General features: G+C 39.0%; 1 protein-coding gene across 2 annotated transcripts in view; it reads right to left on the reverse strand.

The window, feature by feature from the left end:
* DPYD (dihydropyrimidine dehydrogenase) overlaps positions 1–21,358 on the reverse strand; it is a 374,453-nt gene that overhangs the window by 170,056 nt on the left and 183,039 nt on the right. For both annotated transcript variants that reach the window (XM_049808457.1, XM_049808458.1), the window contains 2 exons: positions 11,897–12,081; positions 4,177–4,392 (listed from right to left, as the gene is read on the reverse strand). In XM_049808457.1, the coding sequence (XP_049664414.1) occupies positions 4,177–4,392; positions 11,897–12,081 (401 nt within the window). The remainder of the gene's footprint in view (positions 1–4,176; positions 4,393–11,896; positions 12,082–21,358) is intronic.

Raw genomic sequence — 21,358 nt, forward strand, 5'->3', positions numbered from 1 at the left:
ACACTTCACCTAACCTCTGACTTATTTTTATACTATGTTTATACAAACTTTCTGATTATAGGTTTTAATGCAAATTTTGTGTACTAAACAATACTCACTAATAAATTACAAGTAAGTAAACCAGCTCAGTATAACGCTTCTAATAAAAAACTCCCACTCACAGTTATTTGTTTAATTAATGCAGTATCTCTCATTCTGTGGGTAGTTTTCTCTTCTAAGCTCTAAAAGAGGTAATAATCGGTATTCATTTATTGTGGGCTCTATGATATGTAGCTCCCCCATTTCCCTTCAATAGCTTGCCAACAAAATTTACAAATAACACGTTGCAGCACATAGTTATCTGAATAAGACAGAAATACTATTTGAAACAACAGAGCAATGAGCTATTGATCCTGCAGTCAAAAAGGGAAGACATGAATGTAGGAAAAGGTGTGTGAAGGGACATTTTTATTCTGCTACCATTTGTCTTTCCTAGTGACAGACCATTTTAAAAGCAGTTATTCTCATTTCTGGAAGAAATCAAATCTACTTGATACTAAAGCAGCTGTGCAAAGATGCTTAATTTTCTAAATAAAATTCTACAAGTCACTATCTCCCTAACAGATACCTACAGACACATACAGGTACAGTACTTTATAATTAATATTTTCATTGTGCTATAATATCCAGTACCTTCTAAAATATTTAGTGTGCGGTATATTTAAAAGTATAAATACTCTGAAGGAATTTCAGCTATTTCTCATGTCAGCTTTTTTTATGTTTCAACAATAGTACAGTAGTATGCAAGAACAACTTTTGCTGAATCACTCAGAGTTGAAATCCTCACCCTACAAACAGAAAACACTACACTGGTTGTCATGAAGGCAATTATGCAGCAAAGTATGTGGGTGTTTGAAAAGGGAGTGAGCATGGCATGAAACAGTTAGTGCTCTGCTTACTCCCTCTGTGGCAACATGTGATGCTTTCAAGGTGAGGCCAAGACAGATGAGAGTTGGGAAGACTGGGGGAGTAAATTATGGTCCAGGGGCTAGAACTGCAGCACTGCTATACAACAGTTCCCCTATACAGGAAAGTATGGCTTCTCATGGGCTGCAGGGATCCCTAGGCTAGCATTTTAGAAGAGTTTTCTGTGCTAGGTAGCAGAAGAGGGAAAAGGAGAGGAAGTTTACATGAAATGAATCCTCTGTCTTATGAGAATCACAGCTCTCCAGCCCGAGTCCTTTTTATCTCTGTCCTTGTATCTCCTTCTTCCAAGATTTATCCTGCTTTTCCTTCTGATCTTATTCCACCACACAGTAGTTAATGCATGGAAATCTGTGGTTAGGCTGTATATGCTTCTCACTAGCTATATGTCACTCAAATTTAACCTGCATCAGTCACTTTTGCTCAATTGCCAAAGGATGCCCATGGTTGATAGGGAAGTCACTGGTTTCCCTATCAGGGACTGAACACAGTAGTGAATTCAGTAATCAGTCTGGAAAACGAAGCATTTCTCCTGTTGCTAAGGTCCCCTTTGCCACACAGGGCTAACTATTGCAAATAAGTAGGAGGCCCACAAGTTAAACCTAACCAGGACAGATAAAATGAGGACACAAGAGGGATGAACACAGAATTCTGCTTGTAACACATACTATCAGGGCTGAAGTGGAGGAGCTTCAGCTACCAAAACCTGTGTCTAGAGAGCTTCCCTTCCTCCCAGAAGCTGTTCCACTCTTGGGAACTGTACTGTCTGGGGAGCAGCTCTGCCTCCTCCCACTGACTCTGCAGACTTAGATAAGGAAATCTTTGTTTCCTGTTCCTGCTATGCAGTTAGCTGTGACTAGCCAGGCAGGACAGCTCAGTCTGAAATCTCTACTTCCATAGGTACTGCAGCCCAAGAGAGCATTCTGCTCCCTGCTTGAACACTGCGCGAGATTTATGACTACACAATCAGAAGCTAAGTTTAAAGAAAAATAAGTTACCACATTATGCCAACGTATATTATTCCAAACTCTCTGCCAAGTCCTTGTTCTGCATTAAGTCAACAAGAGCAATCTTTGTGTAGTACTCGTTCACATAAGAACTGCTGTACCTCAGCGAGCTTTTCTTCCTATTTGAATTTTTTTTGGTAGCATTAATTACCATGATACCATTATAAATAAAAGCAATTTTATTTCTGCAGCACCTCGCAGCCAAGCATCTCAAATCATGTCACAAATACTAAGGCTTAACACCTGTGGGAAGTGCACTGTTGGGAAGAATACAATAGTAGAAAAACTACATGGTACTTGAGTGGGACACAGTCCTACTGCACACAGCAACACAATTCAAGAGTTTAAGCACCAGAGAAAGACTACTCCCTCTTATTGAACTTTAGAAGAAAGCTTAGCTAGAAATCACTGGACTAGAATTCATCCAAAGTATTTTCCTGAACTTCTCTTTGAAATAAATACTACCTGCAATATTTTGCATCTTCTTGCAACAAATATTAAAAAAACCTGTATTTTGTAACTACTTAAGGTACTTGCTTTTAGCAATCCTCTCACTTGAAAGATCTCCACCTGATTCACACCTCCAGAGCACGGCATCCAGTGGAACACTTTGCAGTTGCCATTTGAGAAATGACTCAGAGTCTGCTGCTTAGTGGAGTAGCAGCATCACTTCCTACAACATGCATGTCTTTCCTCCTGAACTCCCACCAAAACTGGAACTCAGCCAGCATCTGTTTAGCTCTTGAGATACACAGTAATCAACGTGCAGTCTGGCAGGACTGCGAGCATACCAGCAATAAAACTGATAAATAAATAAATCTCAGTACTTTCTATGAATTGCCTTTAGCCCAGGCACTGAATAATTACAGCTGATGGTATGTTAAACACGTAAGTCAGTTGTAAGAACACTTGAATGACATTTATGTCCTAAAAAGCATTTTAATAAGAAACCCTGTGAAGTAGATTGGAATCCCCATTGCAATCCAGAACACCTACTTCCTTCGGGCTACTTCAGGCTTAAGTGACAGCGGAAGCCATTCTGACATATTTTACAGTATGCTGTAGTAATACAGCACTTGTCCTTAGACCTTCCTCATATTAGAGGGCCACCCTCTATAGTTAATTCACTTATGGTACTTACCCATGTAGAGGTGGCAGAGTAACAAATGCACTTTTCTCTTCTGCTGAGGTCTCCATCCATCAGTGCACTTTTACATCCCACCTCTGAATCACGAATAAAAGCCCTTTGTTTCCAAATTCATCTGAAAAGCTCTCTTCAGCTCACGCTCCTGTTTGTTTGTCACTGGTTGACAACACATTACCATTATTCACACTGTTACTCAGGCCTATGCCCAAGGACTTACCTTTGATCCCCTTCCTTTCTCCACAAGTCAAACTATCTACATCCTAGCTCAAATCCTGTTTCTTTTCTCTGCAATACTTTTATCAAAACTGTTATTTTCTTTCACTGTCTAAACTTCTTGCTCAGTCTCATTTTGCCATTTTGAATGTAGTAACAGGAAACCCATCCTGAATGCAATTCTCAGGTCAAACAAGCAATTACATACTTTAAATCTACACCAAATGTTTTATTTTAGGTGTCACACTGAGCCATAGCCTTCAAGACTTAATTCTAACTCCTTCCTCTTCCACTACCTGTTACTGAAGGGTTATGTCACTGTACTACAAGCCTTGAGCACAACTACTATTCCTTCCATAGGCTTGTTTTATGATGCCTCCATCTTTCTCTTCCACTACCAGCCAGCCTCAAGCTTACACCCACATTATCACATTGCAACTGCAACTCAATTTCAATGGCTTATCTTGGCAGTCCTTGGCACAGAAGCCAGCTTTCATGAGTTGCGTGATAAAGCTGTTACTCATTCCCTTTGCATTCTGATCCCTCACAGAAAACATTTTCACTGCAATATTTAGAAAAAGAACTATTACCCTTACTAGATGACTACTATTAAAAGATTGGGGAATATAAGGGAAGAATATAACAGCAAACAAAACAAGGAATTGTGTCACCTTTACACTGCACTGTTGGAACCTCCCAAAGTAGTTGACCTACACAATGTACCATACACTTCCCTGCTATCTTTCTGCTAGCTAGATTTAATAGTGCCATTCCCAAAAGATTCAGATTTTTCAAACATACAAAGAAATCGTTACATGCTAAATATACCTTAAAATATTTCCTTACCTTATCCAGGGAGAATGTTTTAGTGACAGCAAAGCCCCATCCAGCTTCAAAAGCTCTTCGAATCATTGAAGAACTAGTAGTAGGGGTTGCACTGGCAAGGCCAAAAGGATTTGGAAACTTCAGTCCAGCCATTTCTACACTGATGTCTACTAAATCGATAGGAGTATAGAAGAGTGGTAGTTCTGGAACAGTAGAAACTGCAATACCATGTAAGGACTGTAAAAAACAAACAAAAATCACAGACATTTTTGCTGATTCATTTTTATATAATCTATTATTTAACCTGATAAAGGAATAATTAATATATAATAACCCAAAGCTTAAGTATTCTATTATGTGTTCAGACTTGGAAATCAGTAAAACAGGCAAACACTTGCATATGTAACATCTTCTGTCCAAATAGCATTCATGCTGAAATATTATGCCATGCTGGAAATAACCGAACAATAAGAACACTGAAACAGTTATTCTACATCCTGTACTACTAGCCTGGTTCAGTCCAAAGGTTTGTTCAGCCATTCTGAACAGCCAGTTCTGTTCCCTACAGCAGCCAGCAGCAGTGAGATTGAAAAAAAAACAACACGGTATGCGCAGACAGACCCTTTCTAGTTTTCTTCCCAGTTGCCTATCTATAAAAAGTGTAGGGACTTGTGAAAAATGAGGGGAGGCATCCATGTGCAGTATCACTCAGCCCTAACTCAATGTATTTTGAACTCCTGCAACTTTCCCCCCCCCTTTTAAAGATTTTATCTGGCCTATGCAATGGGATACGTATCAATATATTCAAAACTATTATTGGTTTAATATTTAATTCTATTAACATGAATACTTTAAGGGTGACAAAAATTAGGCTCTGATTTGGGATCAAAGAACATCATACACATTACGGCTGTGACACCACAGTCACTTTTGTTTTCGTTTTGAAGACAGCCTTTTCTCTGGAGAGTCCGTGAAAAGCTTTCAATGTAAATGTTGCATCTAATACTGTAAAAATTGTAGAGAGAAAATCTTTTTCCATGTATGGATACTGAACAGCATCCTAATCAGGCTGTGGTAGGTAGAAGTAAAATTTTTGCTCACTCAGATGGTTGACTTAATAAAATCAGAAAGAAATAAAGCAGGGATTTCTAACACAGAGAAGCCCTACACAGTCTGTTCCTAGTAAGATCACAGCAGTTTCTTCTACCCTTAAAATGAAGATTTCTTCAGCAGGACAAAAAGAACCACTACTGGAGGTGTGGGGAAGATTTTCTGTAACAGAGTAAAAACCTCAGCCACTTACAGATTGCTGCCTTTTGGGTTGTTTTTTTAAAGGAACTTACTTATCCCACTTTTACCTGTGAAAACTAATAAGCATGGAAGGGATGAGGGGGTTTTGTTTGTTTGTTTTAGTGCCATTTGTTTCCCAGGCTGGTTCAAAACCTGAATGTTCACATGCCTGTTTTGTTTTGGGACTGCCTGGACTCACATCTCAGATTCTGACTCCAAATCTTTGATTCCTTGGACAGAGAGGATACATTTGGGGGTCAAAATTTCTGATGGCTTAAAAGCACTGAAAGTAGTGGAATTGTCCTAGCCTGAATGATGTAAACCTCAATGCATTCCTAATGGTGGACATTTTCAGAAAAGCTAATTTTTAAAGATCCCTAACACTTGGGTCCAAACTCCCTTCAGTATCATGACCTCTCCCAGCTAGCAGCTGATGCAGCCACACTTTACAAAAAGCCAGACATCCCCTATTTCCTCCCTCCTGAATGCTCACTGCTTCATCTGTGTCATACTCCACAGGGCTGTTTTCCTACACCAGGAGAATCTGAGTTCTTAGAAGACCAATCAGCCCAGCAATCTACATCCCAAAAGCTTTTGCTAACTGACGAAAGGAAAGGAAAGGAAAGGAAAGGAAAGGAAAGGAAAGGAAAGGAAAGGAAAGGAAAGGAAAGGAAAGGAAAGGAAAGGAAAGGAAAGGAAAGGAAAGGAAAGGAAAGGAAAGGAAAGGAAAGGAAAGGAAAGGAAAGGAAAGGAAAGAAAAGAAAAGGAGTAGTCTTTTGATCATTTTGGGTTTGATTTAATCTTTAACTATTTTTTAGTCTTTCTTAACTAAAATTCAACTGCAAAACGTTGTTTGCAATGCCAAAAAAAGAGCTTCCTGGATCACACGACTGAAATTAAAGCATTTTTAAAATGTTAGCACTTTTTGTCTCCTACATATTTGGAAGTGGGGCAATCTGCTGAAATCAACACTGATATACTGAACTCTTACAGTGCACTCTGATTTTGATTCTGTAAGAATGACAGCAAAGAAAGACATAGGGAAAGGGTTTTGGCCAATTCCACTCTATGTGCACATGTGAGTAAAAAATTCTCCATTTTGAAAGCAGTTATTTGTTAATTCATTTGCTATCCAGAATTGTTCAAATGTTCTCTGTGAATGTACTTCAGTCCGAGGATTGCTCAGGAACTATTAATTGCTTGTATAACTGTAAATGTTGATTGCTATAGACAGACAGACAGACAGCTTAAGTGCTTAATATGCAGCTTAAGTTACATTGTATTGTTTCTTTTCGCAGGCAGGACAAATTAATCTCTAAAAGTTGTTCTCACCTAAAATGAGTATTGCTTGGAAGTGATTCTTAACTAAAGACCTCAGATGAGCTTTCTGTGATAAAACAGAAAATAAATCCTATACAAGACAAAAAAATAAAATCCACCAGAGCAGTGAAAGACTTTTGAACCAGGTGGTTGAATACACCCATGTGAAAATAGGCCTTGCCTCCTGCATGCCTTCATGCGAACTGGTCATAAGGCACTTCCTAAACCATATGCAAACAGGCCTATTCTTCCTGCCAAACTTCCCTCACAAAGAGCAAAACCACAAACAATTCCACCCAGACGCACTCAAGCATCGCAAGATGTGCCTAATGCTTTGTTAATGACAAGGTGATGCAGGTGGAGATGGCAGGGCGAGGACTGAAAAAGGGTTTCAATGGAATAAACCAAGTCTTTAAAAACACACAGGGGCAGGATGCAGCTGAAGGTTCAGTAGCCAGTGGCTGTACATCCTCGCAGATTTATCTCTCTCCTTCCTATCAATTCCCTTTTTGCTCTGTTTAGTTTTTTTGCTGTTTTTTCCTTTCAGCACAATAATTATAAAAGAAATAAGCCCTGATGCGTTGTTTTCTACAAAGCAAAACTTTTGGCAAACTAAAATGTTTTATAGCTTCCTGAAAGTAAAATCCTCTTTATAATGAAGGATTTCCCTGACCTTGCACAAACAAATAGGAAAAGAAAGCCTGCAAGCATGGTTTTATTTATAATAACTCTTTTCTTGATTTGTAAAAGTAGAGGACAGAAAGTGTGGCCCATACTTCCCCTAATTTGATGCCAACCAGCTGAGCTACCAATATTGCAAGTACTTACTGTTCCAGTCACAGCAACTTTTTGGATACTGGAACAGGGTGGTGAAAAATCCCCAGCATGCTGCATGCAGTGGCCCCAGCTTGCTCTAGCCAGGGTATGCCTAGAGGCAAAAGGAGCATAGTCTGTAGTGTAGGGCTGAGAGACAGGAACTCAGCTTTAGACCTGATACAATTTGTGACATTCATTTTCTTTAGATGGAGAAAATTCTTAACCACAGCGATATGGTCTAACTCCATTTTCAGGCCCTTAACAAAGATAGACTGTGAAAGTGAGTAGTTGTATTACTGTTATTTTTCACAAGTAATAGAGAGCCTTCTCCACAAATCCTACTGCCTGGAAGAGTTATCCTGAATACTTTCATCTCACTCCTGCCTTCTCTATTTTTAAGTCTGATCTTAAAACATATCTTTTCTCCCTTGCATGTGCTGCTTCTATCCTCTCTCCGATTAGCTATTATTTAACTCTGTTAAATACATTTAAACTTAATGTTAAGTATGTTTATGTTATTTCGTACAATCTCAGAACGGTTGTGGTTGGAAGAGATATCTACTAGTGCAACAACCTTGCTCAAAGCAGGGTCAACTAAAGCAGGTTGCTCAGGGCTTTGTCCAGTTGGACAGAGGTATTCTAAGCTCCTTCCTGGCTTTCTGTTTCTGGAACAGACATATTGCTTACTCAGTGGTAAGCAACTAAAATACCAGGTTTCCTGCACTTGCATTTACTCCACCTTTTTGCAAATGCTGCTTTGTTACTTGTCTCCATGCTAGTGTTTCATATGTTGTTCTAGCTAAACAAAGGGGCATTCAATTTTTCCTTTGGTTATCCTGAAAAGAAGCAGACAACATAACTAATGGCTTCGAAGACAAGCTTCCTGGGAGCGACCCATCTCTGGTATTGATTATGAAATAATGTACATTCATGCATGCTCAAGGAATATATGAGAATGGTCAACCTTCATAAAAGGATCAACAACTATACTCTTCAGACACAAAGCCCATATATTCTTTGACAGCATAGATAAAGAAAAAATAGCAAATATACAACACTGGTTCAAAATAGCACAGTGATGTGCTCAAAATTCGTATTGAATAGCATCTTAGTGAAGTGCAGTTTATATCAGTTAGGATCTAGCTCTCCCTTCTATAAGTGTACCATGGACATTTCAGTCTAAGAAAAATATAAAAGAAAGTGTCCATACTGGGAAGATTACTGTAAAGAAAAAATAGATTTAGATAAAAGAAAACTTATTGTGAACCAGAGAGGAAAAGTCACTTTTTAAGAGGGATTTTAGTGAGAAGAAGGCAGCTTGTGTGCCACGTATGGGAAAACGCTCCACAGCTAAGCGTATGAATAGAGCAGGAATGAAGATTTAAGGCTGGCACAGTGGTCCAGGAAGAAAATACTGGAAGAATTGCGATGCGAGAGCTGTCTTTGCTCTCAAGGCACACATAGAAAATCAGAAGTTAGCCCTGCAATAATTGTGAATTACCCTGAATATAACTATTACATTATTAAATCCCATTCACTAATCAAAAAGAAATGAATGGTAACTGAGGCATAGAAGAGAACAGCAGCCGATATTGCTTCTACACAAGATCATAAAGTCACTGTTGGACAAAAGTGAGGGCCATTACAATTCCCAAACTAAATAAATCACCAAGATTATTTTACAGAAATTTTTACATCATCCACAGAATAACAAAAAGGGTTGAATCCTGAAAAAAAAGTTGTGAATAGTAGTTGCATGAATTAGGCTGATTCTGTTTGGATCTCTAATGATTTGCAAAGAACAGTTCTAGGAAGACTGACTATATCTTCTAACAGGTTCTACTACAACTATCCTTAGTTAGGCTTTGACTGGTCATGTTTATAGAAACTAACCTGACACAGCTGCAGGCAACAATTTCTGAGATGAACCTATGCTTCATACAGTGGGAGGAATATGTTAAGAGGCAGGAGATATTTAGGCAACTAATGATGGAAAGTTTCCAGCATAAGAGCAGCCAAGAAGCTTCTGTAAATAACTCGCAGTTTTGAACATAAGGCATTTCTGCTGGAGAGTCCTTGAGTCTGGATCTCCTGCTTCACTTGACCATGTGCCAGAGCTTGCAGCGACTGGAGTTTCAGGGCACATATCAGGCCCATCTGTTTGCTTAGCCTTTTGCCTGGAGTAGGTTGGGATACAAGCAGCGTGCCGTTCAAACAGTGCATTCTGCAAGTAGTCGGGATGGTGGTTTTGAGTTTCAGTCTTTGACATGGTCTTGGGTTGCTTGAGAAATCCTATGGAATAGTTTTATTTTGCTAAAGGCTGATGGCATTATTGGTAGATCCTGGTTCTGAGACAGTTGGCAATTTTGGAAATGGCTACCTATTCCTGTAACTAAAATGCAAATGGATAGATGGTATCAATGTATTTATTTAAAATTTTATGTGTACTCAATTCAGACACTCAGATGACAGGAAGGTTGCTTGCCTTAGAATCTCACAGTAGAGAGAAAATAAGGTAGTGTGTAAGGGTGTTTTCTCACTTGATATTGGAAGTTTCCAGAATACAGGGCTGTGAATTGAACACGTGCACCCACATGCACACAAAGGCGCGCGCACATGCATACACCTACCTCTAGAAACATCATGGTAATACAATCCTTCTCTAAACAGCTTCTTTAGAAAACAAACTCTCCTCCAGTCACTAAAATTTCTACCAGGTCCAAACACTGGTGAAGTAAATTGCCAAATTACAGCACTCTGAACCACAGCAACCAGATTTTACAAGGGCTGCACATCCAAATAAATGCCCCTGGGCAACCCATTCATCTAACAGCTGGAAAGGTGACACTTGACATTTGGAAACTTTCCTGTGAAGATTGCTGTAAGGCTTTCCCATTAGCTTCCTGGTGAGACTGTAAGGTTGAATAAGCTGCCTTGAAACCTACAAAGGGTAACGGAAATGCTCTAATATCACAAGCTTGCTCGATTTAAAATTCTAATTCTCAAGCCATGACTATTCAGATTTTTCCCAAAGTATTAAATACATTCCAGAAAGGAAAAAAAAAAGCAAGCTTTGAGGAGGAAGCAAGATGATGAAGGTTTTTAAGTGATGTGTGTATTTCTAGAGGTTAAAGAGGAAGGAGACAAACAGGAGATATCCCTCTCTCCCCCTCTCACAGTTACCCAAATTCACAGTGCACTGAGAAATTAAGCAAGCAGGTCAGGGATTAAAGATGTTTCACACTCAGCATTTTCATAGGGTCTAAGAAGGCAGGACACAAACAGTGCTTTAGAACAAGTGAGAAAAAATATGCACAGATACTAACAACAAGCTTTCAGTTGAAGTATTTTTAGGAAGTGAAATCAGACCCCAACAGCATGAAATTGCACAAACATGCAATCAGAGAGGCTTTGAGCAGATGGATGGGGGAGAAAGACATCGAGCTGTTACAGCCCCAACTTCAGTTGTTCAAACCTCTTTTTGTGGGAGAATGAATCATGTACCATGCTTCTAAAAAGTTCCTTGCACTATGAACGCACTCTTTGTCAGCTGGTTCTCCACACAGGCTGTGTCTCCTGTCTCTGAAGGTTCCTCTACAGCTCCTCTAGACTTTGTGCTCTTTCTTTTACTAGAAAAATTAGGGCAGAGGTGCTCAGTCAGCAACATGTAAGGAGCACCAAAAGGGAACATGCAGTTACCAGGTTTTTGAACCCCTGTTCTGTAACCCTTAAACTCACATTTCTCAGGTAAATTCTCCTTTGTGTTATTTTCCTCTGTGCATTCAGTGTTTATTTTTTGTTGGGTTCTTGTGTCCAGTTTATCAGTCTCATCAGAGCAACCTTTGGTTCCAGTGTAGATAATATGAGTACTCTGTAAACTGTTAGTACACTAAAAATGTCTTCCCTATGTAACAACACTGGCAATATTTAATTTTTAGTTTATGCACTATTGGGAGATTTTATGTTTTAATACTGATGGGCTCACTTCTTTTCCGCAATTACCCAATTAGGACTTCTACTTGCACTGTGTATTGTGCAGGGAAGCTTCCTACCCTTGAGCATAATTCAGAGCTGGGGCCAAGAAAATGTTGCTTGGATTTCGGTGTTAAGATAATGTAAGAAAACTGGGTTCAACTACCCAAACTCAAGCATGTGATCCAAGCTGAATGAATCTGTAATGTTCAAATCACCAGATAATCTACGTATTAGTTTCTCAAAACTTGTACATTTAATCTAAACCACAATGAAATTATTTTTTTAAAGTATCTAAACCCAGATAGAAATGGGAAAGAGAAAAATATTTTTAAAAAGTCACCTGTATGTATCTGTGCATGTACCAGGAAGCTTGTTTTCCATCATTTACTGATTCCACTGTAGTGTTAGCAAGACCACCAATGTCACCCCCTGCAAAAACCCAGGGTTCACTTGTTTGCATAGTTTCCAGATCTACTTCAGGAAGACCCCATCTGTTAAACTTGATAGGTGCCATGGCCTCTCTGACTGTAATTAAAGTGGAGGACAAATATGTTAAAAGAAGAAAAAAAACCACTGTTGCTAGAATCTGTCAGATATACACTGATAACAATTAGAAAAGCAGTTCCAAGTTCTTTAACTTACTTAAATGTAAATTTACAGTAAAAATGAAAATTTTTTTTTACATACATAAACACTTTTGTTGAGCTAGTGGAGGTATGTAATTACAAACAGGACTCAGACAGAAAAACAGCATACACTACATGGAACCACAGTTTAGTAGCATCAGAAAAGTAACCAGTTCCTGTGTGCCTGCAAAGCCAGACTTGCACACAAAATAAAGGTACACAAGTGTCACAAGAAGTGACTGACTTGACACAGGCTCAAGAAATAATTGGTGCTAATGTTCTTCTGGTCACTCCCTGAGAACACACTGCATATCCCAGAAGCTGGGATTCACAAAGTCATTCTCAGTGGCATCGCTCATCTCCCAGGGAAAAAGTCCAGCACTTCTGAAAATCTTATTAATGAACAATATTAAGAAAGGAAAAACAAATTTTATTCCTCTTCCTCCACCCATAGCTTTGTACTGCACTTACCATATCAACATGTTATTCTCTTGAGTAACCTACCATATACTCCTTTGTGCAACTTAATATGCAGCATACTATTTTTGACAAAAAAGAATGTTTCTGTTACAATTTCTAGAAATTCATTTAGATCTCCATAATTTACTTCCCACATTCATTAACCCTCAAAACAGAAATGATACTCTGCTACTTTCTGACAGGTCATTATTAAACCTGACTCAAAATTTTCAGATGGAACATTTTCCCACCAGGAAATGTTATGCTACCAAAGATTTGGCTTTGACAAAGTGTGTTGGTTTTAAAGAAATTTAATTCTGAAAAAGATATGTTTCAATAAAGTCAAAACTATCCTGACTTTATATTTAAACTCAGAATATCCTGAAAGTAGGGCTCACTTTGAAACTTGTTACGTATATTAAGAATAAAACCATAAAAACACAATCAAAATGAAATGCTTACATAAAGACAATAGATTTTGTATCTTTTTCACTGCAATTTCTGACTTTTTTTAGAGCATTCATTAAGATATCCTAACTTTTTTCATGTCAGTAAACAGCACATATAGGCTTTCTGCACATGAACTATTATTGTCCTTAAAAAAAAAGTAGATGTGAAAATAAAAAAGTAATTTTTTATACTGCATGGGATTATACAAATGGCATTAAATACACATAAATGCTCAGGAAAAAATATTCCTGCTCTATATTAACATAATTTTTATTCTGCATTTTTAAATTATTTTATTACAATCGCAAAGACACTTTAAAGTAGCTTCACAAAGAGAATCATATTTTTAGCAAATGTTGATGGCATATATCAAAATGAGAGGGTTTTATATACCTTTGTCTACAGGAACTGAAGATTCTGCAATAAAATGTAGGTTAAAATTGCAATATCCCTTAGGGACGTACCACTAGCAGATGCAGATTGCTAAGGTCAATTAAACTGATGTAGTTGTGCTGTCATATATGTAAAAGAGAAACCTGCCAGTTTAAGACAAGAATATTTCTCCAGTACGAGGGCAAAGTCACAGTATTGCCCCAACGCATGCCTGAGTATACAGGAAGCTTCAAATGCATCTTTCTTGCACATCATCGTGATGGAATTTTCTTCCCAGACTCTGTATCTCCCTTCACCTCCAAATCATATATTAGAAGTGTATTTCAAAGCAGGGGCTGTTTATAATTAGGGGCAAAATAATAAAATAGGAAGCAAGGCACAAACATTGTCACCTACTTGTCCCATCTACGCTCTCCTCCTCACCCTTGGCATACATAAACATATATCCAGAGGACTCAAATCCAAAGTATTTTTTTGCAACTGGTTCAGAAGCCAGAATCACAGATGACAGTTCTAAGCTGAAAGACTGTAGCAGGTTCTCCTATTAGAAGTATTTAATTTATCTTCAAGACCTATTGCTTGCACAATCCCTCCCACCCCACATATACTTGTGGCTTAACTTGGCAAAAATAATATTTGCATAGTAACAGCATCAAAAACTTACAAAATGGTTTCCTTTAAAAATACTTAAATTACTGAAAGATCACACCAAACACAACCTTCAGACTGAGATATTTTTCAGTGTGGAAAAAGAGGTCCTTGGTTTGCTTGTTTGGGTTTGGGTTTTTTTTGGTATCTTTTTTTTTAAAAAGGAAAGTGCTGATAATGGCTGATAGCCAATTTATTAAGAATCAAAACATTAACTTTCTCTTTATGTTCCAGATTGTCTGTACTTCAAGAAAGCTTTTGATTGTCTTATATTTGTCATATATAGGATAACTTATTGCATGCAGTGGTACCATCTCAGCATGTGGTCTAGACAGTTCTCGCAAGCTAAATACGTACAGGCTTGTAAAGACATGTTTGGAAAAAACCCAGGGGAAAACTCAGTGCTGCAGGATTTGGTATCAGGGATTTAATAGATGACTTTTGTTTCTCTGAGACAGGACTGAACCACAGTAAAGGTGTTAGAGGGCAATGTGCTATCAGAGATGTAGTTTTTCAGAAGAAATGATGTAAAACTGGAAGTTCTGACTACTTATTTCATCCTGTGGAAAAATAGGGTATTACCTCTGTTATCCTGGATCTATTACATTTCTCAAATCTATCTTTGGATTGTTTTGTGCTAAAATACCTGCCTGGACATAATTATACAAGAAGCTTTTTGAGTGCAAAGAATGCCCAACATACTTTCACCTGAAACATCTCCCCAGGGCCTGGAGATTTGTCTGCCTGATCAGTGTTTTTAAAATTGGGAAAGACCGTTTCGCTGGTGGCAAGGTTGACATGGTATCCAGCAGCTATTTCCTTCTGTCTTTATAATCTCCAAGATTTAGGTTAAGTTAAAATAAGGGCATGATTTAAAAGCATCTTATATAAGAGTTCCTAACGTCCTCACAATTTGGATCTGGTACCCGGAGCAACTGTGAGGCTGAAGGGACCACCTCCTAGACCACCTGCATAAAGAAGGGGAAGAATTTTGGTCTTCACAAAGGGAAGTCCCTTCTCTGCCCCTGTAAGAGGTGAGAGAGGGTCTAAGAGCCAAACCTGAGCTTGACAGGAGGTGACCCCAACTGTCAGTTCCCTGATTTGCTGTTTGACACTGAACAATAAGCAAACTAGATAGCACATGTTTTTGTTGGTGCATGATTTGGGACAGGGGTAAAGAAAAGAGTGTCTTTTAAATCCCTGCATCCTCACATCCTTTAAAGTTTGAAACTAACATAGCTTTGCTCTTGAAAATTAAAAGTACAATCCTGTGGCTGTGCTGCCTTCTCCTCCATATGCTGGTGAGATATTATATATAATTTGAAAAGATCCTTCTGGATGAAAGTCAATGTACAATTGAATTGTTCTGATGCTATCAAGTGATACTAATACAAATAACACCAAACAAAGGACAGTTCTGAATATATATTCCAAATTTGCTATATTCAGAGAGCAAACAAACATAAATGGAAAAGCAGCAGCAAATTATAGCACTTGCAAAAACAATATTAAAATATAAGTGAATACAGGAAAAATATTTTAATTAACAAAACTAATCAAATGGAAAAGATTCGTCAAATAAAGCTTTAAAAGTGAGTCTGTGTGTGTTTGACTGCCATGACTAATTATGTATCCATGTAATGTGTGTTCAATTTGGGCTTATTTAAATAGCAGAAATGCTCATTAGCTGCAGTATATCTGTGAAGCTTCAATAAACAGTTTAATGGTTTTTATGTTTAACCAATTTCATAAGTTCCTGTAATTTTAGCTTTAGTAGCTCATTAATGTTATTTTTGATATCCATCTTAAAGAATTCCTTTACAGTGAATAGTAGCAATACTTCAGAAAAATACAAATATACTGTAACAGTTGTCACATGCACCAATAGACGATTAACTGCTGACACTGCCCACTCTAAATGCCCAACAAATAAAGAAGGGCACAATCATGCTTCCCCCAGTCTCTGCCCCACTAGCATACTGAACCAGGATTAAAAAGTGGTTTGAATGGATAAAGTTGAGTCCAGGTATGCTAGGAGAGGCTCCTGCTGCAAGCTGGTACTGACTGATTTTGTTTTCTGCCTGTCACCAGCAAGCAAATGTGTCTATCAGGTGAAAGAGCAGAATTCCTGCTCTAAGTTAACAGGGGGTTAGAAGTCATCATGAAGCCCACCACTTTTACATATTGAAACTGGTAATCATTTCAGGGTGTGGAACTGCTGCACTCAAACTCATGCAGTAAACCTATTTGTGGAGAAAAATCCTATTCCAAATGACTCAGCAGGAAAACTCCTACCTATTTCACTAGGAATCTATATAAATTTCAGGTTTATATAACAATTTTAAAAAAAGTCTGGTGCCTAAAAGTCTATTCTGGGTGTGTGAGGCAGATGTTCTGCTACCAGGGAGACACCAGGTCACCCCTGTGGGCACTCCCAGCTAGGGCATCACAGCCACCTCTCTTCCTCCCTCCTAGTCTTTCATTAGATATTCAAGGCTTCAGTGCTTTGAGGCTGAAGTTACCTAGCTGTCTGAGCAGGTTGTGTGAAGAAAGTCAACATTCCTTGCAGGTTCACTGGCTTCTGTAGCATTTCAAGTTCTGGATTTGTACAAAGGAAAACTAAAATATTTTTCACTTAGGAGGTCAGAGCTCTGCAAGCTTTTTCCCTTTTTCCCTAGCAAATGCTTCTCAATCTATAGAAATAAGTATTAATTAGGAGTGGGTTAAATAATAAAATTGGAAACTACTTGGGCTAATTTATCTTTGCTGTACGTTGAACTATACTGGGGGGACAGTAGTTATACTCTAGGAAGCCTTCTGGGGTTTGCTGCTGCAGTTTCCAAGCGAGATGACCATCATACTAAAAGTAAAAGCACAGTATCTGAAAGTTGTGACCGATACCCAGAAATGTGAAATAAAATTTTGCCCTTCAGTTACCATGCAATACCTAGCTTCTACCAAAGATTTAATAAAACATATTTTTGCTCACTAATAGCCTACTGTTTCTGGGGGGTTTTGCAAAGGCAGTATTTGGAGTTGGCTTGGGTATTTTTCTGTGGTGGGTTGACCCTGGCTGGATGCCAGATGCCCACCAAAGCTGCTCTATCACTCCCCCTCCTCAGCTGGACAGGGGAGAGAAAATATAATGAAAGGCTCATGGGTCGAGTTAAGGACACTCAGCAATTACCATCACGGGCAAAACAGACTCAACTTGGGGAAAAAAATTAATTTAATTTATTACCAATCAAATCAGACAAGGATAATGAGAAATAAAATCAAATGTTAAAAAACCTTCCCTCCACCCCTCCCTTCTTCATGGGCTCAACTTCACTCCTGAATTCTCTGCCTCCTTCCTCCACAACAGCACAGGGGGACGGGGAATGGGAGTTGAGGTCAGTGCATCACATGTTGTCTCTGCCGCTCCTTCCTCCTTGGGAAGGACCCCTCACACTCTTCCCCTGCTCCAGCGTGGGGTCCCTCCCATGGGAGACAGTTCTCCATGAATTTCTCCAATGTGGGTCCTTCCCATGGGCTGCAGTTCTTCATGAACTGCTCCAGCGTGGGTCCCTTCCATGCTGTGTAGACCTTCAGGTGCAGACTGCTCCAGTGCAGGTCCCCTGCGGGGTCACAAGTCCTCCCAGCAAACCTGCTCCAGCGTGGGCTCCTCTCTCCACAGATCCGCAGGTCCTGCCAGGAGCCTGCTCCAGCATGGGCTTCCCACGGGGTCACAGTCTCCTTCAGGCATCCACCTGCTCCAGCGTGGGGTCCTCCCTGGGCTGCAGGTGGATATCTGCTCCACCGTAGACCTCCCTGGGCTGCAGGGGGACAGCCTGCCTCACCGTGGTCTTCCCCATGGGCTGAAGGGGAATCTCTGCTCTGGTGCCTGGAGCACCTCCTCCCCGTCCTTCATTTGGTGTCTGCAGAGTTGTTTCTTTCACATACTCTCACTCCTCTCTTTGGCTGCAGTTTTTTCCCCCCTTCTTAAATACGTTACCCCAGAGGCACTACCACCATCACTGATGGGCTCAGCCGTGGGCAGCGGTGGGTCTGCCTTGGAGCTGGCTGGCACTGGCTCTGTCGGACACAGGGGAAGCTTCTGGCATCTTCTCACAGAAAGCCACCCCTGTAGCCCTCCCCACTATCAAAACCTTGCCATGCAAACCCAAAACATTTTGCATGCCCCTTTTTTGTCTCTCCAGGAAAATAAATGTACAGCATAATATATTATACGACATTATCATGCTAAGATTCAGTGTTCTGGTAAATGGGAATGCTTCCTCTTTACTGTTGCCTGCTAAACAGTGTTGAACTAAACTTACATTGCCAGTCCCCTATCCTGCCTCAGTCCCCTGTCCTGCACTGCATTTTGTAGTGTGTTTTGAACAAGTGTACTATTTTCCATAATTTCTCCATTGTTTCTCCTCAGAAATTCAGGAAAATAGATCAGAGCAAGAACATTTGTTCCAGTGCAAAATTTTGCAGTCCAAAAATATTGTTCCCTTTTGCTTAACAGAACAAAATAGATAAGAAAATGGTTGTTCAATGTTTAGACTTTAAAACCAACTGGACTGGTGTTAAGATGGATGTTGAGGCTGTACGCAGTGATAGGGAGTACACAGAATTACATTTGTATATATTGAGTAGTTGCAATTTGGAATAGTGACAGAAGATATTTCAGTAATTCACTAATATGTCATAGGCCTCCAAAATAACAAACCAAGCAAAAGAGCAGGAACACGAGGAAAGGTACAAAATTCTCTCACAGCTCTTTATGTGGGTCAGTTATGATGGCTTGAAGGCTTTGGCAAGCTACGCAGTAAAAAAAAGAAGCTTGTGCTTGCAAAATGTTTTTTTTCAACAAGAAGCAAAACATTTTTCTTACTCCATCTGTAGTAGTTTGATTTGAACAATTTGTTGGGGGTTTTTTTATTGGTTTCAGTAAAGTGGTAATGTTCTTAAAATAGTCTAGAAGGCAACTCTCCTGTTTTGTCTGTTAGCAACTTCCCGAGCATAAAATGGACTTAGGAGTCCATTTTTTTAAATTAATTATGGATTTACATGGTTCCCAATGGGAGGATGAATACCTACTAGAACTGTTGCTTGAAAACACAATCAGCATTTTATTTTAACAAAACAAAAAAAGACTAAATACCTACTGTGAGCACATGGAATTTCAGTTGCAAATTTAACAGTTAACGTCCAAGAATAAGAAACACCATGTTGAGGATAATAGACTAGAAAAAGCTTTCTAACCTATGAGCTATTTCTGCTCACAACAGCAGCCACCCACATGCTTATGTCTTATTAAAAAAAACTTTAAAACATGAGCATCAAGGCTGCCCTGAAGACTTTGCTGAACTGGGGCTAAGTCTGATTTTAATCCCTCTGGTTTTCGTAGTATTTTCTTTATTCTTCTATCAGTAGCATCAGCATTTAACAATATTAATAACAAATAGGACATATCCTGCTAGCTTAGCCCTTATCAATACTGCATTTGCAGTTCCCTGAGGTGCCTTATGAATTAAGTCAATTGATAGAGCTTTTTGCATGAGCAACCATTAACACATTTATTCAACCTGCATCTAAGTCATTCAGCCATAAAATAATTCAGACTAGAAGGGCGCTCTGGAGGTCACCTAGACCATCCCCTTCTTCAAAGTTAGATCAAGTTCCAAGTCAGATCGGTTTGCTCATGGCATTGTCCAGTTTTAAGTACCTCCACTATTTTCATGTCCATCTTTTGGTGGAGAATACTTAAATCTCCCTCTCTCTCTTGAATACAAAAATGCACTTCGTTTTTTAAAAACCCCCAAAACACTAAGAAGATAAGATGCTTTTGTTGGTTTGGGTTTGTTTTTTTTTTTTCATTTCTTTTTGTTATGTATGTCGAGGTAGCCTGGAGATTTGGTTGTAATCCAGCTCAATGGTGAAAAGCAAATTTGACTTTCATTAAGACAGCTTAGTCAAAAAAGAGAGATTTAAAAGCAACTGAAATGGTATGCTCAAAATAAACACTTTATTTCCTCATGTCTTAGTTTCTTTTCACTTTCACAACATCCAAAACAAATGCCTTGCCTTTTTCCTTGTTATTTGATTGCTATTCTAACAGCAGTTTCACCAAAAATACAGTGTGAAAATGAGGTGTATTGCTCACCCTCAAGGTAAATGACTCTATTCTTTCATGATTAGCTCACTGCATGACTTTGTTCCCCTCCTATTTTATGTTCCTATTTAAAATCCTCACAACACCTAATTTAGACAGTGAATGCGTACTAGGAGATATAAGACTGGCACAGTATTATGGCTAAGCAACACAGTAAGTTCAACTTTTTAGCTGAAGCAGTTTTTAATGTGGGAGAAAACAGAATCACTCCTTTATCACAGGGTCTATGAATCACAACAAAACATACTGATTGCACAGGCTAATATTTGATTTACCACATGAGGTTCTAGAAAACCTTCCAAAAAACTTAAACAGAGGGTTTTAAAAACAGCAACAACAAAACTTTCTAAAATTCTCAGTCAAGTAAACTCCACCATTGGAATAATTCATGAATCTCCTAAAGATTAAAAAAAATTCTTAATTTTCTCCCCGCTTCCTGAAGGTTAAGACTGAGCCCTAAAACATGACCAACGCAGATGCCAGAGTCTTTGTACAGCAATACATCTCCAAGTGGAATGGGAGTCTGTTCTCTCAAAGAGATGTAGGCTGCACCTCCTGTGTCCTATAGAGCAGAAGGCAACTGCAGGGCAGGAGGAAGCACTGTACGTAGCTGGGTGCAGTTGCTGTCTAGATAACAGCCTAAGCTGCGTGAACCTATCCCAAAGGAATAGTAACACACATAAGCTAGGAATGCTCCTGGAATTAACTTCACATGTTCCTCAGGGAACCAGGTCGATCCTTCTTTTTTACTGTAGGAGTGTTTAGACTCTTCTCATGGCTATATGATGGTTTAACTTTATCGACAACTGGACTGGTGAACAGGAAGCACCGAGTAGCTCATTCAGATTACAGACGACTCTGCTAGCAGCTATACTCTAAAATTCTTCAATGGGACCTATAATTTATTTTCATTAACTAATGTTTTGTCTTCCTGTGAATTGAGTACACTTTTTGTATAATTTTACCAGTAACTCTAGAAAATCTTACTATCAGAAAACTCATTTCTTTAACTTCGTTTAAAAGTGTTATCTATGAGGCATACACAGAAAATGCAGATCTGAGA

Source organism: Accipiter gentilis, chromosome 8, assembly GCF_929443795.1.
Source record: "Accipiter gentilis chromosome 8, bAccGen1.1, whole genome shotgun sequence".
NCBI classification, from domain to species: domain Eukaryota; kingdom Metazoa; phylum Chordata; class Aves; order Accipitriformes; family Accipitridae; genus Astur; species Astur gentilis.